Source organism: Augochlora pura, chromosome 8, assembly GCF_028453695.1.
Source record: "Augochlora pura isolate Apur16 chromosome 8, APUR_v2.2.1, whole genome shotgun sequence".
Taxonomy (NCBI): Eukaryota; Metazoa; Arthropoda; class Insecta; order Hymenoptera; family Halictidae; genus Augochlora; species Augochlora pura.
This window is the reverse complement of record NC_135779.1, coordinates 2025620-2048877: the sequence shown is the minus strand read 5'-3', so window position 1 is coordinate 2048877 and position 23258 is coordinate 2025620. Positions and strand designations below refer to the sequence as shown.

Genomic DNA, 23258 nt, shown 5'->3' with positions numbered 1-23258 from the left:
TTTCAGTTTGAATTTCCGTAAACCCTAATCCCGTTTTATAGACTCAATGATATTTGTACGGTGACCCGACAAAGAAATATACCTTGAATCAAGGAAGTAAACGCCCATTTGCAAGAATGGGCAGTGCAAGTGGTGACATTTAGTTTCCTAAATAGAGTCTAGAGGTCAGAGTTACGGCAGTCTTCGACGCTCGTCGCGCCGCTAGATAATTTTCGAATTCTCATAAACTATGAACGGGTCACTTCCCGCGTTCGATCGAGATCCGAAGAAGAATAACGTACCTCTATGAAACAAACGAGACCAACTGCAACAAATCGCAGATAAATGTCTCCAAGTCGCTAATAACTTATGCTTAATGAAACAGCCGCGTAACGCTTTTCTTGATAACGTACGTTTCTTAATAATGAAAACCTATAATTTTCATTTAATAACGTCAGAACGAATCATTGTATACTTGCACAGCGGCACAGTTGAGTTGTTGTTCCTCGTTCCTAGATTCAAAGTTGCGAGTTTATTCTGCCCTCTTGAGGCGGCGTCGGTGGTGGCGGCGTTGTGCACGATGCTACGATACCACGACCACAGGTACCAGCTGCGAGTTTGCGAGTTCCGATTAACCATAGGCGAAGAACCCTGTTTATGGGGGTTCTCGCAGGAAGAAAGAGCCAGGGGGGGGGAAGAGTTGGCTCGTGGAAAAGGAAGATGGAAGAAGGAGGAAGGAAGAAGAGAGAAGGGAATAGGGAAAGATAGAAGAGGCCGCGAACCGGGCAGGGGTGGCGGACCAATTAAATATGGCGACGGCAGTGGGGTGTGGCGCTGACGCATGCGCAAATGGTTTCTCGAGCTGCTTTGGATCTGGAGGGTGGGGGACACGAGCCGCGGTCGCGGACAGAAGGCAGAGCGGTACGGAGAACGGGGCAGTGACGAGAACGAACCGGCCGGCCAGCAGAGGGATCGACGAGTGGACGAGTGCTCGAGTGGACGAGTGGACTGAGTACCGGCGTACGTTCGTGTGGTGCGCGTTCCCTTCTACAGACGAATCTAGCGTCGTCGATCAAGATCCGAAATAATTTAGACGTTTGTACGTTCGGTCGTTCGTTATCCCGCTTGCCCGTGCTTGCTTGCTCGCGAACCGAACCGGAGCGTTCTGTTATTTTCGACGAGTACCGGTCAAAGACTGTGCGAACTAAGTTAACATGACAATGGCAACAGAGACTGAGAACACCGGTCCGGAGAGCAAGGAGATTAAGGATGTGAAGGAAATTAAGGACGAAACGCCTCCAGACAACAAGCAAGAAGAAAAGGACGCGGCCAAGAAAGAAGAAGCTGGGAGAAAGGAGGAGGCCGGTGATCAAGCGACTACCGCGGCATCGCCGGCGCCGACCAAGGCTATCAGCGTACACAAAACCAACTACGAGAAGGACGTTGTTTATCTCTATCAGTTCCCTCGGACGCCGGTCCTGCCCTCCGTCTCGCCGTATTGTCTCAAGGTAGAGACGTGGTTGCGGCTGAACGGCATTAAATACGAGGTACGTTCCCTATCTTCCCTATCGTTCACCATCATTTTGTACGCCCCACGCTATTTAGGAAATAGTCTGTTCAAAGTCGATGGCGATGGACGTACACGGTAAGCCGATACGAATTTTCAACCGTGCGTTTACATTATTCGGCACAACGGGTGATCGATGACGGGTACAATGCTCCCGAGATTCAGGCCTGCAGCGTCGCTCGACGTTTCTTCCGACCAATCATGAACACCATCTCTCTTTGATTTCTCCGCGCTAAGAGCCGACCAAATTGATTATGCTCGAAAGCATCATACGATCCGTGGTCGCTCCTGTACGGTTTCTTTACGATACTATCCATCCGGTTTGCGAAACATTCGAAAGAAAGCTGCAGAAGGTGGATCCCTTGCCGATTATTTCAAAATGGCGACCGTTGTCAACCTTTGTATGTATATCTCGAGGGGTATTTGAACGCGCTCCTACACAATTTCTATATTCTTGCCGATATATTCGATATCGTTGCTCCCTTGATTTCGATCGTAAGATCGATTTCGAATAGCATCGACAGTTGATTGTTTTATTTGTAAATATATTCGGGTTTTTGCATCTCGTATTTGTTGCGGAAACACACGGTTGGTGCGTGTAGTATAGCGTATATCGTTTGTATACGGTTATGTGTGAATACATTGGTGTGTCCATCAATAGATACACTCGGTGACCTATGGCGAGTTTTTAACGGTAATATTTACAGAAATGCATTTGCTCGGACAAACTTTGCCACGCTATCCTCTGTTTGCTATCCTTCTTAAAATCGATTCGACGCGGCGAACCGACCCTGTGCGATACTCGTACGGCCGACGATTTTTATGGAATAATCGTTTTCTTTAAAATTTGTCATAAAATCTGACAATTTATCCAGCCGAATACTAGAGCACAGAGCGATCGGTTGACGGGGCACGGGATCGAAAACCGTGAAAAATATATTTTCTCGCGAAAGAGGTGAAAGGCCTGTATGCAGGCGGCACGGCACGGCACGCATTCCGTCGGACTTTTAAAACTGGTTTCAGCGGTGTATCGCGCGGGGTCCGGACCAGGGTAGCCCGGTAGCCCATTGGAAGGTTTCCAACTTGAACAGAGGAAAATGCTCTTGCTCGTAAGCCTTGATCCTGCGCGCGCTCCCTCTTCGAGGGGATGGAAGGACGTTTCGTGTCGTTTCGTTTCGTTTTGCGTCGCGTCGCGTCGCTTCGTGTCCGCTTCATGTCGCGTCGCGCCGCACGGTGTTGTGCCTGTGCGTATATGTAACAAGCCTATAATCATGGAAGACCTCTGCAGGGTTTACGGGGTTCGCGTATACATATATTGCCTATACTGGTTCGCCTATACTGTTCGAATCGAGCGTGACAACGGAGCTCACCAAACACCGGATCTCGCTTGAACTTTTTAAATTTCCGCAGAATGTTTCATAACAGCGATCTATTTCCATCGACACGAGACGTTTGGAAATGCCTGTAAATTGATGTTCTTAACGTGAGAAACTCGTCCTTGATTTATCGAAGAGCATGTCACATTTTTGAACGATTCGCTCGTTAATCGAGTTAACAGAAATATTCAAATGGTTTGGTTGATCCAATCGGTTCGAACGGTCGCGCGGTGACGGCTAGAAGCGAAACATGGGTCGGCAGCGCTCGCTTCGGGAAACAATGCAAATGAATCGATCGATATCTCGGCTGAAATGAAAAAGCCTGTGCGGCATCACTCGATCGGTTTTTACTTTTCACCCTCTGCACTCGGCTCTAGATACTCGTCACCGATGGGGAAATTATTACCACGACGCCTTGTCGTCTCGTTGTTTCCCCCAGCATTTTCAGCGATCTCCATTCGCGGTCAGCTCTACACTGTCGGACGAAATACGCGGGGCATATGTTCTCTCGTTTTCAAGATGTCTCGCGTTCATATTCATAGGTCAACGTATCTCTCGGTCGCGATCCGTCGACTGTTTACGCGCGTTTTCTCATCGATTTATTTATAGCTACTCGCGCCGGCAACGATATTCGTCCGACGACGACGAGAACGACGTCGACGACCACGACGACATTCCTGCCCCGCCGTTTTCGGTCGCGCCACGATCAGTGACAGCAATTTTTGATCACGATGTCTGAACTGGATGAAAATAGATCCAAACGTTTCGAACGGGAAAAACTAAATGCAACCAAAGAACTAGTTTCGAATGAATGCGGATGAGAGCAATGTTTTTTTTTCTAAAGTTTAACTTGGAGCAGTTGAACAAACTCTTCTGGAACAGTTTCGAATGGACGGAATGGAATTTCCGAGGCACGGTGTTTATTTTTCAAGGAATTTTCGAGTAGAACCCTAGCGACCGCGCGTTCTTCGTTTTCGTCTGGCCTCTTCTCCGGCACGAGGTCTTCTACATCTGTCGAGTATATCCTCTCGCGAACCCCCGCAAGAAGGAGTGCCAGATAATGTTCGTAGAGAGCAAAGAGTAGAGAGTATGTACTCGTATCGAAGCGAGCGCTCGCAAGGGCCGTATCGCGTGTTGCTCGCGCTGGTGGCTCGCCGCCCCAAGGCCCGAATTTATTTCGGACGAGATACGGCCCGCGGCGAACGGCGAGCGGCTTGCTTCGAATATTCGTGCACTCTCGCGGAGCCCTATCGTATAAGCTTCCAAAACAGATTTCCAACATTATCTCGGCAACGGTTATGGCGTCCAGCTGTCGCGTCAACGATCCGAACTCGGGAAGCCCCGGACTCGCCTCTGGAGCCCCGATCTTCGACGACTTTTCGCGCCGACGAGAATAAATTCGGCATATATCTCACGATCCCGCGGGACGACGCAACAGCCCCTCGCTAGACAATTGCACTTTATGTAATTCATTGGTCATGATTGCCGAGTGTTATTGACGCCTCCGCCTCCGCTTCCGGTACTTGCTTCTGGATTCCCCACTTTTGTTCGCAGCTATGGGCGCGTCGATCGGCGAGATTACAGAAGTCATTGCGACGATATAACCAGCTGATTAACCATAATTCTATGCGGCGAGGCGCGGCCGTCGCCGCCATAGCCTATGATCGGCGATCGATATTATATTTGGTTCCCGGTCGGACTGCCGGCACGCGAATCGTGTCGGGGCGACTCGTCGCAGATTCTGCTCCCGCATAAAAAAATCGCGGTAACACTTTTGTAATTGCCGCTCGGTTCGAATAGTAGAATGACAGAACTAGAACAAAAGAGGAAGTACCTATTGAACTAATCATTACCAAGATGGGTATAAATAACGCGCGGAGTGGGCCGGACCAATTGGTCGACTTGACCAATTTCGCCCCGGTACGAACGGTGACCATATTTTAGAAACGTCTCTGAACTATTCGTTCTCCGACATTCTTCCTTCATTTACGCCTGAAAATCGTAATTTTACGCGGAATTACTGCGAAATGGTGAAACTGTCGGACGACTTCTACATACTCGTAAACCCCGCATTCTTTTCTCGCGCAGTTAAATTATTGCGAATAATTTGTTCGGTCTCCCGTGATCCATGCTTCATCCGTTTCTCGAATCTTGTTCTTAGAACGTCCGACATCGGAGCGAGGGACGAGCTTCTGGCGACCGAACATTAGAAACGTGAACATCGTCGAAAAGAGTTAAATTCTTTCTTGGAGCATAATCCGTAGTCCTTGGAACGGTGCTTAGCTGACATTCCATCGCGGAACAAAGCCGCGGAAAGGGAAGGGAAGAGAAGATAAGAGAAGCGACGTGACGAGACGAGGAGAAAGAGGCAAGCGCGCGGCTCTCGAATGGCGTAGATACGCGCGCAACATCGGCCCAACACTACGAAACGATGGTTATGAAAAATTCTCGGAGTAAAATTCTCGTCTTCCCGTCCGGCTATTCCGCTTTCTTGGCAAGTCGCCGCGGTGAACGCAGCTGAGCCGGACGAAGCCGAACAGTTGCCGCGAAAGTTAGCGAAACTACGGGGAATCGTATTAATTCTTCGAACAACTGGAAGCTTCTTGAGACGGATATACTTCTTTGTTATCCTGCCGGATGATTTTTCTTGAATAAAAACTAGTTCACCGAAAGACATTTCGTGCGAAATTTCTTTCGCGTATCCGCGTTCACCGGAGGATCGAACTTGCGGCAAATACATCAACGAGGCGACGTTTTTTTTTCGGCGGACAATGGGTATCGTAAAGGGGGGCAGGGGGTTAGACGAGTTTGTGCGTAGAGCGTACGTGGTGCGCATGCGCTCGCCAAGTTCGCTAGCCGAGCCAACCGCTTGCGCGTGTTTCGGGACAATCGATTGTTTCCGACGTTTCTCCAGCACGCTAAACTCGTTTCCGGTCCGATTTACTCGCGACCGGCGTCCGCGATACATACATACCGGGCATGAAAAGTCGACTACGAAAGCGATACATTATAATTGCATCGCGCGGACGGGAACGAGCGAGCGCGACGAGGAGAGGCGGGGAAAGAAGAGTGACGCGGCAGACGGCGTGGCATGTCAATGCCGTGTGCGGTCCATAGGTAGGAGGAATCGCATTTGCACCTTTCCAATAAGAGTCTGTGCAGCGTACCGAGATCTTTCGGTGTTCCATCGAGGATAAGTATTATACTTCCATGACGGCGTAGTAACGGGAGAAAGCAGATCTCGTTGCGGAAAACGCCGGTAAATTCGATCGAGGTCGCGCGCGCGCGTCTCTCTCTCTCTCTCTCTCTCTCTCTCTCTCTTTGCAACATTGTCTGCCGTACTATCGAATACAGCCACAAGATTTCTTCAATTGCGATACTTCAATTTACAGTACAGTAACGTAGACAGTTTTCAATAAGATTGCAACAGCTAATTGGTTAAGAAGAAATCAGGGCACGATTATAGGAGCTCGATGTACTTGTCTGTATTTGAAAAATGTCGGAAGGAATATTCTAGCGTTCGGATCCTCGCGTGTAGCGAACTATTTTTGCTTTCGACAAGGTAGTCTCCGCAAAACTGTTTTAAAAGGTCTGCGGAGCTGAAAAGAGAGAGAGAGAGAGCGAGAGAGATCAACCGGATGGTCGACGGCAGGGGCTTGGCGGGTTGGGGAAGGGGAGGGGGTCAAGGGACCCACGAGGTTCAGCCGCGTGTTCTCTACCTGCGTGTTTCCGGTGATTTAAAGCGACCGACCTGCCTCAAGCGTGAAGTAGCCGCGCATTTCCCCCGCCACCCTGCCCGGTTCGAACCAGCCGTGTGTTTCGTGAACCGATCGGTGAACGAACCTGGATCTGCGAGTGGCCCACATCGCAGCCCGTAGCTCCCGGTAGCTGTGCAGCATCGAAAGTCTTTTGAACGTAATTTCGCGTAGGCTATACGCGCGAGCCAGCATAATTGCGGAATTAGCACGCTCGCCAATTGGGATCAACGAGGACGGCTGATATCGTGAAATTATCGTAGACACGAAATCATTTTTCTCAACGATCGCTCCAGTTAGCAGCGTCATTAATATCGGTGCCCGTGCCAATGATGCCGATGCATGTAACAGCCGTGGTGATGCGATGACTCGAGGGATCGATGTCTCCCTCCATCTTCACCGCTAATTATTCCGCCGTGGTCTTCGTTCGCCCGCTCTGCGTCCTCTTTCGTGTTTCTTTCTTCTTGTTACTGTTTTTTTCTTCTTTTACTCTGTTCTCGTTGCGAAATTAAAAACGATCCTTGAAACGATTCGACGACGACCTCCAAAGGCCAGCAAGTCACCGAGCCGGCGAGGTCAATCCCATGATTTATCGTATCAAAATATATTAAACGATTCGAACGATTGATCAATCGTGCAATTCGGTCGCACGGCCGAACTGCGGTGATAACTTAATCGTGAACGCTTAAACGGATAACGCGCGAATCACAGAAGGTCCATCCAGCTCGAACGGATCAACCTGAACGAGTTTCATCTAATTCGTTTTATTTTCATCGACAAAAGACCGATCGTGAGAGAGAGAGAGAGAGAGAGAGAGAGAGACCGTCGTCTCTCTATCCATCTTTCTCTCGCGCGCGAGCTCCGCAGAGAATCCTGTGACACGGCTCGTTCCACAGTTCCATGGCTCGTTAAATCCTGACCCAGCCCAACCCATTACCGGTGGCTTTAGATTACTTCCTTCGAAATCGTTTGTCTCTTGCAGCGTGCCAATTGCCATAAATAAGAAACAGTGCAACGCTATCGGATATTTTCTGTTCGCTATTTGAATCGTTTCAACCGTTGACTGTACATTAGACAGCTTTAGATATTTTTGTCAATTTTCACTCTCGCTGATTGATGAATATCGATTTTAATCGTAACCGATTGTGACAGTAACTCCGACGTATCCTTACCGGATCCCCGCAGAAAGTCGGTAGAAAACGCAAAACAAATGTGGACGCTGTTCAAAGATGGTTGATCGGTAAACAAATTTTTATGCATCGAGCGAGCGAATTGCCTCGCGCTTATGCGTGTAAAGCGATCGCTTTGTGCGCGCTACGTGCCACAGAGCGAAGACGCGTCGCTATTCCGCACGATTATGAATTCTTACGCACCGTTCGATATATATTCCAGAACGTAAATGCCTACGTGCCTGGTTGTATCGATGAGTTGCTGCATCGAAAACGAAACTATTTCGATTTTTAAACAAAATAGCCCGTCGCCATTTTGTTCGAGCACTCTCCGTATGGTCGATAATTAATAAGATCCCATCAGTTTATACATATAATTTCTCTTAAATATGAAGCTCGATAATATCTCATTCACTCAACTTTACAAGCTCTTTCTATAAGGCTTTCTAGTCCGCTCGACGACCGGAACTCCGTCTGTTTGGACTTCGTTATTTGCGCCCCTCCGGTCAAATGTTTGCGAAGGAACGATACGCGTTCGAGCAATTTCCAAACTGAGAAAATATCCCAGGTACTCGATAAGATTTCTCGATGCTCGATTCCACGGATTCTCAGGCAGTCGTGCGCGAGGAACTCGTTTCGTATTCGCGGTAACTTCCGCGCGAAGTAAAACTTGTTGCGCGACCGGGGCACGCGGTACACGGCGCGAATCGTGCCATTGCCATTGCCATTGCCATTGGCAGAATCTGGGATAGACGTGAAGGGGTGGGGACGTAGCGAGGACGCGAGTAGAGGAAAAAGGATCGGGATCATCGGATCCGTGCAGGTCGCAGACGACAGGTAAATCGGTATTCATGGTGCGCGACACGAACGACAGAGGCCGAATGAATAGAGAGACCGAACCAGGGCCGAATCGGACGGAGGCTGCTTTATATAGCGATCGAAGGAGAACGATCCTCGAGCGGAAATCGCGTCGCGTCGTGCCGCTATAGCGCTTTAGCTGCCGATCGAAAACGACGCGACGCGCGCGCTAATGCCGCGTACCCACTGCCACGGCAAAGCTTACATTGAACTTTCTCAGGGCTCCAGATTCTAAATGTACGCGAGATCCGATCGTTTAAATTCCCGGCGAGAATTCCCCTAATCGATGCTTTCGAAGATTCTCTTCAAACGGCGTTGTTACAGCGAAACCAATTTGCACGCCCCAGTTACCATCGCCCGTCGTCTCGATAACGGTTAACGCCGCGAAGACGGCATCACACGCACGCAGGCTTATACTTGCCCATACGTCCGCAAGTATACAGTTTTCCGAAAGCTAGTTGCGATGCTCGTAGATCGTTTAGCGATCGAATTCCGTACGCTCGTCGTATGGCAACCGGAGACAGCCAAATGCAGAACGCACAGCGGTCACAGCTACACGGCATCGTGCTCGGAAGTGGCCTTTATTCGTTGTTTCCTTCGGGTTCCTTCCACGTTTGGTCTCGCGACGGAAAAAGTTCGAACGGCGAACGACAGGGTAAGCACGCCGTAACGCATCGGTGTGATACAGCGTATTGGCAATCTGTAACGCGATACCAACGATATTACGGATCCCGTTACACGGTACTAACTGCACGCTAACTGCAACCAAAGAGAGGAGGCTATAGGTGTTCGGCATTTAAAGGTGTTTAAAAAGAGAAAATCTATGTGCGTGCCGGCCAGGTACATCCGGTTCTCTATCGCATACCGCCCCATACCATTCCATACCGTCGCACTGTACTTTAGGAGCGATCGACACTTGACAAATTTGCGCTGCGCACGCTGCAACTATGAACCTCTACATTTTAGTTTCTCGACACGTTCTACCAATATCGAAATCATTTTGTCCACCGGACAAAATGTGTTCGAGAGATTCCGAAAAATGTCGGAAGAATTTTGGCATGTTTACGGAAGGTTCCTGAAAGGTTTACGAACAACTACATGGCGCGCGGTGAAGTGTGCGGCACGCTCTTCCAGCGGAACCGATCGATCGTTTCAAGTGTACAACCTGTATCCCTTCTCAAACGATCGATATCGACGGTATCAACCAGTTTACCGTGCTTCGTTGCTTTTTCGTTGACTCGAAACAGGACACTCCTTCGCGTCGCGTCTTCCGACCAGGACCGGGAATAACCGATTAAAACTGTGCTATTTAGACACGCCGGTGGTTGTGTTGCGCAAGCTGCCAGAAGAACTGCTCGACCTGATTCAATCTTTTTCACCACTTTTTATCGATTTTTCGTTCAACCTTTCTTGCGCGGCGCAAAGGTAGAATTATAAGCATCGCGTTCGATATCCGTCGTCGTTGTAGATATCGTTCATGTAAGACCACGTAATCCGAGTACATGAACAAAGTAAATTTCGCGTGTGGCGAATGTAAATATGCAAGTAAACTTTGCATATCGAACGATGATCGGTGTTTATAAATACGTTTCGGACGCTGCTTCGCGTGCACTTTTCGACCTCCATTTCTTTTTACCTCTTCTTCTTCTTCTTTTACTCTCTCGTCTTGTTATTGCGTTTATTTTTATGTTCTCATGGATATTGTACTGGTAGGCACGGATCTCGAGTATCGGGCTTACGAGCACCTTTCGGTTGGCCGAGCGGATGCTACCAGCCCAAAGCAAGAAAGAGAGGCGGAGAGAGAAACCAATATCATCAACGTTGAAAGCAGGATTTAAGCCTGTTTCTGACGGAAAGTTTGCTGGCTCTGCCGGCGTTTTAATGGATCTGCGAAACTTTTGGCGGGTACGCGTATGTCCCCGCTCGAGTTATCGCGTGTCGGTAGAGACGACGAGGGATCCGGCAGAGTTAGTTTTCAGTTTCCGACAATGCGACACCGTGCCACTAAATCACACGGTCAAGCATAAATGGCGAATCCTAATCGTTAGCGAGTATCCCGATTATTGAACGCTCTTTTGAATTTAATTTCTCGCGGAGGTAATCGCCAATTACCGATCACCTAAGCTCCTGGGGGGGCTCTACGTAAGTCTGCGGTCTTATTTATGTTCAACCAGAAAAGAGGAATCACTCACGAGTCGCGAACTTCTCGTATTAGCTGGCCGTGAATGAAAAGACGTAAAAATGCTCGACGAACCAGTTAGCCGTCGCATTAAAGTGCATAATGACTTTAAAAAAATAAACGCTGTACGGAATTGAACGCATGCTAATGTGACATATAAATTTGAACGTTGTAGCGTTCGCGAGACTTTGCGTCACATTGAAAATGTATGGTACAGCTTTCAGGTCCGCGAATGTGTTAACGAACAACGCCCTCTCTCTCGCGGCGTCGTCTTTCGAATACGCCTGTTCGACAAAAATCTCACGCATCTTCCTGGACTGTTTCGACTTTTCCGACGGCTCGAAACACGAAAAGCGAGAGCTGTCTCGCGACTCGGTGTACACAGTATCGCGACAGAAATAAAATCGGTGAAACGAATGCGGGGGCAGCCAGTTCTTAAAATAGCGCGGAGACCTCTGGTGTCACGATTGCGCCTATCTGTCGCGCCCGTGAACAAAGAAGAACGCGCCGATCGTTGAGGACAAGATTAAACGAAATTACAAAATACATATTCCAAATGAATCGTGAATAGGGCAGGGAACGAACGAGAATACAGACGAACCGAAAGGAAGCGCGTCGCGCCGCGTCGGCGTTAGTCTCTTGGGCCGAGAATCTTGATTTTCAACGCCCGACCAGTTGAGGCTACTTTGTCCCTCCTCTCTCTCTGTCCCCCACCCTCCCCCTCCCTCTCTCGTCCTCTTCCAGAGACGCTCCGCTCTGCTCCCACAGCGTGGGCTAATTCGAGTCGGTTTCCTTCACGGACGATGCTTGTTTCGGGAATGCCGGGGTCGTTTAACCTTTGACTCTCGCTGCCATACGGGAATCCAGCGGAAATTATTCTAGGACTTCACGGGATCGTTCCACCACGGTTCAGATCGTTCGATTCCCTTCGCTGCCCATCCGTGGACATTCGTCAACGAACGTGTGACCGACGAACTCGCTCCTTTTTCCCAAGCTTTACCATTGATATTCGTATCGAATTCGAATTTGAGAAATCTCTGATCAAAGCCGAGACGATTTATCGTGAAACGGCCTATCATCGGCGGGCTTCGAATTCGTTTCCGTCGTCAAATACGCGTTATCGGTCCGCGCGATTCTAGCCGAGTTTGTTCGTCGTACACCGCGCGCACCGATCCGATAGAAACTCGTAAACGGGTGACCGATCGATTCAGAACCGGTACGGATAATCTAACGCGCGGTTTGCGAACTTTCTCTCTCGGGAACGGTGCGAAAAGCGGCTGAAAGGCGTAGACCGAAAGTTCCGAGGAGTTGCGATCCCGCGGTAACCGTGACAAAGCGCATCGAATCGCGCGGAGAAATTCCACGCTGGCCGGATCAGCGCCGCGAATCTCGTCGAGCAATCTATTTCTACGTATCGCGCGAGGCTGAATTGCGCGGGACAACTTACTCCAATTGAAATCGCCCGACTCCGGCCGATAGAGCGGGCGAGCCGCGAACGGTACCGGTGAACCGGCGCGGTGCCGCAGCTGCTGCACGCGTATGTAGAATCGGAGCCCGCTCGTAACGAGATTAACCTTTAACTGGATTACAATGCGTCGGTACGCGGGGCCCCGGTCTCTCGTAGGTTGCCGCAAGGAGGATCGGCCAACGGTATTCCCCGAGTTTCCATGTATTATAGATTCGTTGCATCGACCAGAACCGATCGGCCACGAATCATGGTTGCTTTTTACCTACGGAAAATCCCCTGATCGCCGAAGGCTTGTTCGCGCGGTGCACCGGTCGCCGCCGATTGGCCGATCGCGTTCTTTCCGTGTTCCGTTCCGTCGGTTTATAAAACGCGGGAAAATGCGTGCCGGTTCTCTCGCGGGGCCGTCTATTCATTTTCTAGTTTCTCGTTGTTTCCGACTGCGAGGAAATTGCAGCCGAGTCCCAGGCTCTCGCTGGTTGACCGCACAGTGGTCGGTCTGTTGGTTGGACGCGAGCGCGGATGAGAGAAACCGTGCACGCACGCCTGCACGCACGCACCGCGCCTGCATACCGCCGCAATGTACCCAATTTATCCCCTTTACCGCGGCTCTTAATTAATTAATCTTCCAATTGAACCTTATTACTGCTTATCTTATCGCGGTGGAACGTCTGAAAGACTCCACGGGCGACGCTCTGGCATTCCTCGGCAACGAGAAATCCGTTTCGTCGCGGGGGTTCGTTGCACCGAGAGACGGACGGACGGCGAATGGAAGGCGGCTAGATTGCACGTTCGACCTCTGCGATCGTATTCGCGGGCAGAAAACGCACTCTCCTAGACGCGAGAAGCGTCCGCGTGCCACGCCGCGCCGGCATCGCGTGTCAACATATCCTAATCGATTCGAGTATTCGAGTACTGGACTACCCTCGACTCGGATTTTACAGGGTTGGACTCCCAGGTTTTCTCTTGGGCAATAGCTTTCGAAATGTAATCATCTATTCATTGGTCGGTTAGGTTCGTGCCTGTTCTTTGGCGCGCTTACGACAAATTGTGCCGCAAAAGAGAGGCAGCCCGAAACGTTCGCAAGTTTACACTGCTGCACATTCACGCGAGAACGTTTCGCGTACGTCTCGCGACGCTAAGTAGTGGCAAATAGCGGCAGCGGCGTCGAAGAAGGTGAACTCTGTAGCACAGTCGGACACGTGTTAAACCGGTGGCCGACATGTGCAGTATCGCGTGTCGATACGTTGAGGTAGGCCGGCCACCGACCTCCACGAGTTGCCAATACGTTCCGCGTTCGGAATCGGTCTGTTCTTCCTCCGTTTCGTTTCGTTTCGTTTCGTTTCGTCTGCTCCGGCCGATCTCGGTTTTCTCTAATCTCGACGAAGCGCGACTTTCTTGTAGACATCGCAGTCGAGAAGACGTGGAAAACACGGTCACCAAGAGACATCTACCTCGATGTCGCGTCCTCGGTTCGAACGCGCTTTGGCATGGCATGCCTATACAATCGACGACTTCGTCAACGTAAAAAAAAGTTAACGGCTACGAGAAACCGAGGCTTATCTCGCAGCGAGATAAGACAAATTTGCCGAGAGTTCGGAATACAGGGTTCATGGTTCAGGGCCCGAGCCATCGATTAGAAGATCGTAAACAGAGTAATCACTGAGAACGGAGCTCGCATTCTTATAAGAGCCACTCGTCTTACGAAATTCGAATACCTAAACGGAGTTTATCAACCGCAGGATAATCGCTGTGTACAAGCCAGTCAAGAATGGCATCTTTCAAAGTGTGCTAGTTAATCTCGCGCGCGCGAAGATCGTCGAGCCTCAAAGCAAACAATATGCTTGTCAAATAAGCAGAAAATTCTCACCATTCTACCTAAAGAATTTACGAAATAAACTAGAATATTTTCGAGTTCCGTTTCCTGCCTTCTTCATTCCCGCTGGCGTTGAGTAGGATAGCAAACTTACCAACGGGAACGATCTTTTCGCGTTAAACAGCCATGTGAGATACCCTGCGATTGTCGTTGTCGAGGTCGTTTCTCATGCCCGTTAACCCGATTCACGGCAAACATCGAAGTATTCACTTTGGTTTATTCGATACGCTCGATAAACTTACTTCATTCGATTCACAAATGAAATTGATCTCGTCGCAGTCCGTATTCGGAAATTTTGTAATTTTATTTTTACAGTTAGTCGTCTACTCTTTGGTCGCCTATATTACGGATATATCGAATCTATTCGTTGGTTCGCCTATTCCTAAAGCATGTATACGAGTAGATAGATATGATTGGGCTTATTACGCACGCGAAATTCCACGGAGTGGAAAGAAAACTTTTCCAGAAAGATTCCGGTTACGGCACCGATTACGGGACACGACGCGGCACGGTGATATCTGTTTCTCGGATGAGTCATGCGAGCATGACTCATCCCCCTTTTTCATCAAATAATAATTTCGATCCTGCGCCGTAGGATGCGTTCCATTCGAATGGTAAGCATGGCGAGAATAGCGGTTGAGAACCTACCCTCCAATATTCTTCCGAAATTATTTTCATGGTTACTGCAATTTTCTTCTCGACCGGTCGATAGTTTAGCTACCCCGACCATGTAGGAGAACCGCGAACCCTACGGTCCACGCCTACTCGTCGAAGCACCGCGTTCGCCGGACACAACGGTCTCGTTCGATCGGTAATCGTGTGCCGGTTAATTTCCGATTGTTACGCGATCTGCTGGTGCGAGCATATTCGATTCGGATTCGATTCGCGAACTGCCTTAGCAGTTCGATTCTCGTACGATCGTTGTCCGATCGAACATTGGCGAGTTGCGAGTTTATTGGCCTTGGCAGTCGATCCGCGTTTGCTTTCGTTCTCCTCGACCGATGGATTCTAGTCCGATGTTTATGACTGTGGTAGCCTTGCGACCGTACTATTTCCACGCGCAACTGTTCCACCCCGCCGTTACGGAGCCCAGTCGCGCGCCGCTATATTCCCAACGCTACTATTTCCACACCATCGATCACCGGGAGTCTACAATAATTGTAAGACATAGCGAAAAACGATCTTCTGCAAACACACGCAGTGACATATATATTTTCGAAGACCCATCGTGCTCGCCCCGCACCGCTACGTACATATCTAGGCGCTAAACCGCTTTTTCCTCGATTTGCGAACAATGTATCCATTGTTCCCATGAGTATTTATTCCTAACCTCCGTCCCACTACCGTTTTCTCCGGCTCTTTGCTCCGCCCCGCCCGATCGCTCCTGTACCCGCTCTGCGCCGACAAGTATGTACATACAACGTGATGGACGTTGCTGTTTTTCCCGGCAACGCTTCGCTGGATAATTAGACGGACGTTTCGGCGTGCAATATTGTCCCACAGGGGACAGTTGCGTGCGATTACGGAGAGCGAACCTCCGAATCGTAAAAATAGGAAGAGGAGAAAGGAGAGGAAAGCAAAGCAAAGCAAAGCGAAAGGGAGTGAGAAGCGGGGACTGGGGGAGATCCTATCGGTCTCCTTGATAGGGTCGTGGATGAGACTGAGAGGACTGGATCAACCACGAATCGCGAAGGTAACCGTTGCAACGAATGCAGCAGGAGCAGCAACAGAAGCAGGTAGAGAGTAGAGAGTAAAAGGTAGTAGAAGGTAGCCAGGTAGTCGAGCAACGACACAGCAGCATCCAGCGCGATCAATACGCAGTGCGAGCTTCTGCGTGCCCCAACTACGTGGAAATACGGTAACGACTACTACGATCGTCACCCACCAAGCAAGACGATGACACGGCTACTACGTCCGCGACGAGGACAGCCTACGTACGATACCACGACGACCACGATATAACTGCCTGGTGCGGTGCCTCGGGCTGGGCAGCGCGAGCAAAAGCGAGAGAGAGAGAGAGAGAGAGAGAGTGAGTGAGAGAGGCACGGGGGGCAGGGAGCAGGGGTACGGGCTACGATGAGGCGTGGGTGGGGCAAGAGGGGTTGGAGCGGTGGTGGCAGCGGCACCAGAGGAGGCAGAGGAGGCAGAGGACGTTGCCTGGCGACGGAAGCTGCCTACCGCCAGAGTTCATCGTCCTCCAGTTCGCTTCTTTTCCCTCTATCGAACCATTCACCCTCCGTTCTCCGTTCATCCTTCTTCATTCTCTGCCCTCCACTGCTCACCCCCTCCGCCATCGCCATCGCCATCACCATCGCCACCGCCACCACCACCGCCTCCGCCTTCGCCTTCTCTACCTCGTGCGACTTTGTCTTGTTCCCGCTCTCTCTGTTTTTTCAGTCGCTCTCTGCCCACGGCCCGTCCCTAACCCCACGCGACCCCCCTCCCCTTTCTCGAGGCACTGCTCTACCACTCCCTGATTTTCTTCCTTCCTCTCTCTCTTTTTCTCTCTTTCAATCCCGTTTTCTTGTTTACGCGGCACAGTGCTCGCGAGCTTCGTGCTTTCCTTAGGTCTCGCCTTCCCACCGCTTCGTTCCTACAATTAGTTGGACCATATGGTCCAAGCTTCCATTCGTTCCGCCCCGTGTTTTTTTCTCCGAAACCCCTCCTGTCTCCCTCTGCTCTTCTCCGTCTCTCTCCCCTTCCCTCTCCCGTTTGTCCATCGCGATTTCCAATCCCTCTTTCGAATCGTACCGAATCGATCATAGGTTTAGCTTCGACGTGCATCTACGGACATTTTCACCCCCCCCCCCCCCCCGGGAAACATTTTGCTCGTTCGAGGGACGGTGAAGTTAGGCCAATAGAAACGGGCGGGCGAGCGAGCGACGAGACACGTGCAGACATGTTTAGCGCAAACGTGCTCGCACGCTTACCTTTAATTCGAGCGGAATCGCGAACAAGAGGGCAGCTGCCCCAGCCGAGTCAGTTTTACTCTCCGCCCACTACGGCCGTCTGCCACCGCTCGACTTTTCATCTCTTCGAATTGATTCGATACACGCATCTCGCCGGTATTCCCGCTCGCTCCGCTCCGTCCTCGGCACTACTCGGCTCGATTCGGCTCGGTTCGGTTCGACTCGGCTCGACTCGGCCCAGCTCGGTCTCTCTTCTATACTCGGTTAACCCCCTGCTACCATCCTAGCCGTTACCACCCTACGGTGATTATGCTCCTCGGTGGAAGCGGTCGACGTTGAGGTTTTAACGATCGATCGAGACGCGATGCGCAACCTCGTCAGCGCCATCGACGAGGCCGTGGACCCGCGAATCGATCGATACCCGTTCATCGATTGTACAACGCAGGATATTTATCGTATATTCGCTACGTCTGGATCCAGAGTCTAGACGCAGGGGTCGACAAATCCTTTCCTTCGAAAACCCTCCCTATCCTATAACATACGAGCAGCAGCAACGCGCATGCAAGCTGCGCTGTCTCGGACACCGATCTCATTACTGTCGACGTTCCCTAACGATGATAAAGAAGATTAGCTGGTTATCCCGGACTTGCGTACTCGACAAGGATGTTCGAAGGGCTGACGTAGAGCTGATCGAGGATCGAGGAACGTTGGGAACTGCCGACGCATTTTAACAGCGGAATTTTTTCGGTCGCCGTGTCGCGTCGTATCGGATTGGATTTTTCGCACACCGGTCGAGCAGGCTGGGCCGAATATGGCTTCGACGCGCCACCTATGTCTCCCTCTTTCACTTCGTTCTTTTCCATTCCCTGTGTGCTTTTCGTTGGTCGTCGTTAATCGTTTATCATTGTAATAGCTCGATTGTAGGAAATATTTACCTGATTTATTCCGCTTAGTTCACTTGTTTTTCGTCGATTGAATCTAGAACGACCCCATGGAGTTGTCAACGAACCCACGGCACTTTTAAATTCCCTGCAAACTTGTAAATAAGTAGTAAAACTTCTACTAACCGATGTTGTGCTTCATATTTTATGTTTTGAAAACAGTAAATAATGTCTTGATTATCAAGATCCTATTTTGAGTCGCAACACCTATAATACCATTTATATCGAAAAATGAAGGAGGATCATTCTAGGGTTGACGGGAACGGCGTCTTCGTCGTCTTCCATTTTGTGAGATCCAACTCGATGCCCTGGTCTTTCCGTGCCGTGCAGCCGTGTAGTTAATTCCGGTTGATTTCTATAACGCTACGCCCCGCCGCGCCGCACCGTCGTTGCGTTGTCCCACTTGTCGATTGTTGCCGGTACAGGGAATGCTTCTATTCCGGACTGTCTCGAACAAAGCGTCTATCGTAAACCATACAACCGCAAGACAAGGAGCACACAGTTCGATAGATGAAAAGAATTCTCGACGGGAATTGAGATAAAGAAAACTTAGTGCCGCGGATACTTTGGAGTTTCGAGGTCCGAACTCCGTGTCCGTATCCGTTTCCGTATCCGTATCCGCGTGACGGAATTTTCAGGCGATAGAAATTCGTGTACCGCGCGTACGGATGCCAACAGATGGCAGCCGAGCGTCGGTAACTTTCTTATTATTATGTGCTGCGGTGAAATCTAGGCAGTTCTCATTGACACTGTTCTGAAATTGCTATTGTAAACTATTGCGTATCCTCGAGAAAGTGGAATGCCAAGTCCACGGCTCTGAACCCCCTGCCTCGCGTTTCATGTCCAAGCTTGCAGCCCCTGTTCCGTGTCGTCGCGTCTCTCCGTCGAGGAAACAAATGCAGAGGTTATGGGATTTTTGTCGATTCGGGGCACAACGCTCTGGCATACCGCGCAGCTGGGCGTTCCAGTTTTTAGCTTCCTTCGACCATCGTTTCCAACGATACAAGTGTTCCATTTGACGTGTTCGGCCGATCCGTTGGCTCTGGCTTACGGTTTTTACGCGTGAAATCCTCGCAGTCGTAGGTATAGGTATCCGTTATCGATATTGCCGCAACTCGATCCACCTGTAACGGACACCAGATATCTTTATTGACTCGCGTCGCGACGTGCCTGCTGCGCGATACCGAGCTCTACTAAATCGAAGATACAGGTGGTGCGTCGAGAAAACGGTAGGATTTGTCGCAGCCTGATCCAAATTCGAGCGAAGCGAAAAGCCCGGGGTTCGATCTCGAGGATCGACTGGCGGCAATCATCTCGAAAAGGTTGAGGCTCCTTGTTGACGTTTCTTCGCTTGTTTCGGTCTCTTATCGCGAGTTTGCTGCACGCTAGACTTTTTCTTTCTCCGACGTGGAGGAGACATTCGATTCGCGAAAGGACAATTTTGCATCGAATACCGCGTGCGCGTTTCCTTTGAACAGCGCATAGCTATGATACGGACACCCAACCCCTTGAGAAACCCTTTCGGTCCGTTCACGTTTACGCTTATCCGGCAGAGCGACAAGTCTATGTATTTCATCCCATTTTGTTTCGTTTCGTTTCGTTCATTTTGGAACATGGAAAACGTGGATCTTTTTGTTGTTATTACAGAATGTGGACCACAAGGTGAAGTTCCGTTCGAAGAAGGGAGGCCTGCTACCGTTCATCGAGCTAAATGGCGAGGAGATTGCAGACAGCACGATCATAGTGCGCGACTTGAGTCAAAAGTTCGATAAGGACCTCGACGCCGGACTGACGGCCGAGCAACGAAGCGTCTCCCACGCGATGATATCGATGATCGAGAATCACCTGGCTTGGGTGGTGACATACTGGCGCACCAAGAATCTCGATCAGGTGTTGAAGGGTTACAAGATGAACCTTCAGCATATGGTTGGGACCCGCATCCCCAACGGCATCCTCGCCATTTTCTTCAAGTACACGTTCGTTCGCAGGGTAAACTTCGGAATCATCGTATTCCTCGATTCTCGAGAATAGTTCGTTGAGACGCACGTTAAACGCATGTTTATATTTTGCTAAATAACTACGTTGAGATTGATACTGCAACCGAAAGAAATATCAAGCGGGACAACGCGGTGAAATCTAATGAAATTTATTTCAGAGCGCGAAAAAGGTAAAGGCCCAGGGCATGGGCGTCCATACTCCCGAAGAGGTGTCCCAGTTTGGTTGCGCCGATCTGAAGGTACTCTCCGACATGCTGGCTGATAAACCGTTCTTCTTCGGAGACGACCCAACCACGGTAGGTAGTCGACGCGCCGAAACTCCCGCGGAATCATGAAATCACGCCTGGCTTTGCATTTTCAATGTTCCCAGTTGGACGTGGTAGGGTTCGCGCATCTCGCCCAGATTCTCTACATCGACAAGGACACGCCGTACAGCCTGCGCGACTACATGCAGGAGAACTGCCCCAACTTGGTTGGCCACTGTTCGCGCATGAAGGAACGATGCTTTCCGGATTGGGACGAGATCTGCTCCACCCTGGACATGAACACGCATCTACCGAAGTCGGAGAAGCAGGAGGAGAAGGAAGGCAAAGAGGAGCCGAAAGAGACTAAGGAGTCTAAGGAGGAGAAGGAGGGCGACAAGGAGAAAGCGGACAAAGAGGAGAAGGAGATGGAGAAGGACAAGGAGCTCGACGAGAACAAAGAAAAGGAGAAGGAAGGGAAGTAAGATGTCTAGGACCGACGCTAAGCAAAAATATGTTCGAAACAACAAAATATTATCATGGAAAATAGAGAGTGTGATTTTAACATGCGACATGGCAGAGAGAAAGGAGTGACGCGTAATGAGATTGGGCAAGAATGTTTGTTTGTTTGCTTGCTTGCTTGCACGCGTGTTTGTCTGTCTGTCTGTCTGTCTGTCCGTTCAACTGGCTTGCTTGCGCGACTATGCGCACGAATATCTAACGAGAGAGCGAGCAAGAACGCGTGTATGTGTGCGTGTGTGCGTGCGTGCGAGCAAGCGAGAAAGAGAGCGAATAGAGAGAGAGAGAGAGATAGAACATGTGCGAAAAAGAGAGGCAAAGAACAGTGTGGACAAGATTAAGGGGAACGGACGAGAGAATGCGCAAAAGGAATAGATCCGAGTGCGAAGAAAGGAGAGGGGAATTCAAGTCTAGAGCTCTCTACTTATACGTATAGATATTAGTAGATTCGTAATGTTAAATATTTCGTTTGTATGCGTTTAACGCGCGTTACGCCATTTCTCATCGACACCCCAGCACATCCGAGTACCGAAAAATCGTATTTCTGACCCAGGGCCCATTTTCCTCCTCTTGCTCCTGCACCTCTTCCTCCTCCCCCTATTCCCCATCCTCCTAATCTTAATCCTATCCTAATCCATCTGCCCGCGACATCAAACGATTTCAAAAGAGAAAAATGGAAGCGGAACGGGGCTATCTCATAAGTCATTAGAATCGTAGGTTTGCAATATATCAAATGCAATAGCCTGGCAAAGGTGTGAGATTTCTAAGAACAGTGGCCAAACGCGGATCTGTACGCTGCAAAGATGTGCGCGTATAAATAATTTAAACAATGATAAATGAGAGAAACGCGTAGGGAAGTGGAAAAGTGAAAAAGTGGAGAAGCGGAGAAGAGAATAGAGTAGAAAGGACAAAGGCGGGGAGCGAGATCGTTTATGGTTGCGATTACATAACGAATAACGGATAAGAAATAACAAATAACGCCCTTTCACCCCTGACGTTTACGGGAAGGGAGAAAAGCGTGTCTTGCGGTCGCTTCTACCATTGGCTCTCACTGTGCAACACACAAGTTACGTACCTAGCGTTCCAAGCAACGTACCGTATATCACATTATGATGATCTTCGTTTAGTCGTGCTTTCTGTTAGTCGTGTTCCGGCGTATTTCGTATCGGCCATTCGACGGAAGTTAATCCGAGTCGATACGAGTCCCAGTACCTCCCGCGATCACAAGATTATACGATCAAACGATCGCACGCATCTACACGTAGACTTTACGCATTCCTTTTTGATTCGTTGGTGCTCGATCGTAATATTCGATGTTTTGTTTGATCGTTGCTCGTGGCGGCGGTTGCCGGACACTTTGGGGGGGGTTCTCGATTCACGATGATTCTTGATTCTCGATCGACGCATCTATCCATCCATCCGATTAGGAAAACGTGTCGCACGCGATGCAAAATAACGATCACCGTTCTTTTCTTTTCTGTATTCTCCTAATTTCCCGAATTTTCTACGTTTTGTAATTTTCCTATTTCTCGTATTTCTCGTACAGGCTACTGGGCCACTCCGTATATTATATATACGTGTATGTATTTTGACTCGGCTACTCACGACGAGTTTCATTCCCACGCGTACCGCCCTTCGGGTTCACTGTTTTTACAATTTATTTGACAACGTCCCGACGAGCGAAGACTCATTTGCGATTACGGATCGACGGCAAATATTATATAATACGATCATTTGTATATTATTATAGATATTTTATATTACGTATACGCGGATGCAATCCAAGTAAGTGACCGTTGGCCACTTTGGGCGTCACCGGGCCTCGAGCGGTCCTCGAACGACCCTCGAACGGTCCTCGAACGGGCGACACCGACGGGCCCCGCACGGGTTAAAGCCCCCTTTCCCTGGGGCTCTGCCGTCTTTGTTTCTTCTTTTTCTTTCCCGTGGACTAAACGACAAAAAAAAAGAAAACAAAGAAACAAGGAAGGAGACGCAGGCAAACTTTTTGATTTCTTCCGTCTGGGTTCCCTTTCTGTTCGAGTGTAATATTCAAACGAATACGACAAAGAAAAAGGAAAAAAAAAGGAATACTAAACGACGAACGCTGTGCTGCCCCGTGGTTAGTTCAATATTATTAGACATTTTCCTCGGACGTGTGAGAAATTCTACATTACGTAATTATACAAAGTGTCTTTCACGCATCGAAAAAAAAGAATGAAATGAAAAATGAAACACAGACATTTTGATGTATAATGTTATCGAACGGGAATTGAAGTTTTTTGTACGAAAGGCCGCGACACCGTAGCGGTCGCCAAATATTCCACGAAGACACGAGGATTATCTATTATATTTAAGTAGCTTACTATTATTAACGACGATATTACGATTATTCCGTAAAAAAAAAAGAAAACGATGAAAAATGTATG

At 49.5% G+C, this 23258-nt stretch overlaps 1 protein-coding gene across 1 annotated transcript; it reads left to right on the top strand.

Annotated features, from left to right (window-relative positions):
• The first annotated feature begins 870 nt into the window (after positions 1 to 870).
• On the top strand, positions 871 to 22807 carry Fax (failed axon connections). Its single transcript, XM_078188541.1, has 4 exons — positions 871 to 1526; positions 19722 to 20063; positions 20230 to 20367; positions 20442 to 22807. Exons 1-4 carry the CDS (start codon positions 1194 to 1196, stop codon positions 20796 to 20798), a joined length of 1170 nt encoding a protein of 389 aa, XP_078044667.1. The 5' UTR covers positions 871 to 1193; the 3' UTR covers positions 20799 to 22807.
• Positions 22808 to 23258: the final 451 nt, after the last annotated feature.

Excerpts from the sequence above, each read along its gene's own strand:
- Fax (XM_078188541.1), top strand. The coding sequence starts at position 1,194 with ATGACAATGGCAACAGAGACTGAGAACACCGGTCCGGAGAGCAAGGAG. Across the intron at positions 1,527-19,721 it reads TGAACGGCATTAAATACGAG|AATGTGGACCACAAGGTGAA; the intron begins GTACGTTCCCTA and ends TTGTTATTACAG. Across the intron at positions 20,368-20,441 it reads TCGGAGACGACCCAACCACG|TTGGACGTGGTAGGGTTCGC; the intron begins GTAGGTAGTCGA and ends CAATGTTCCCAG.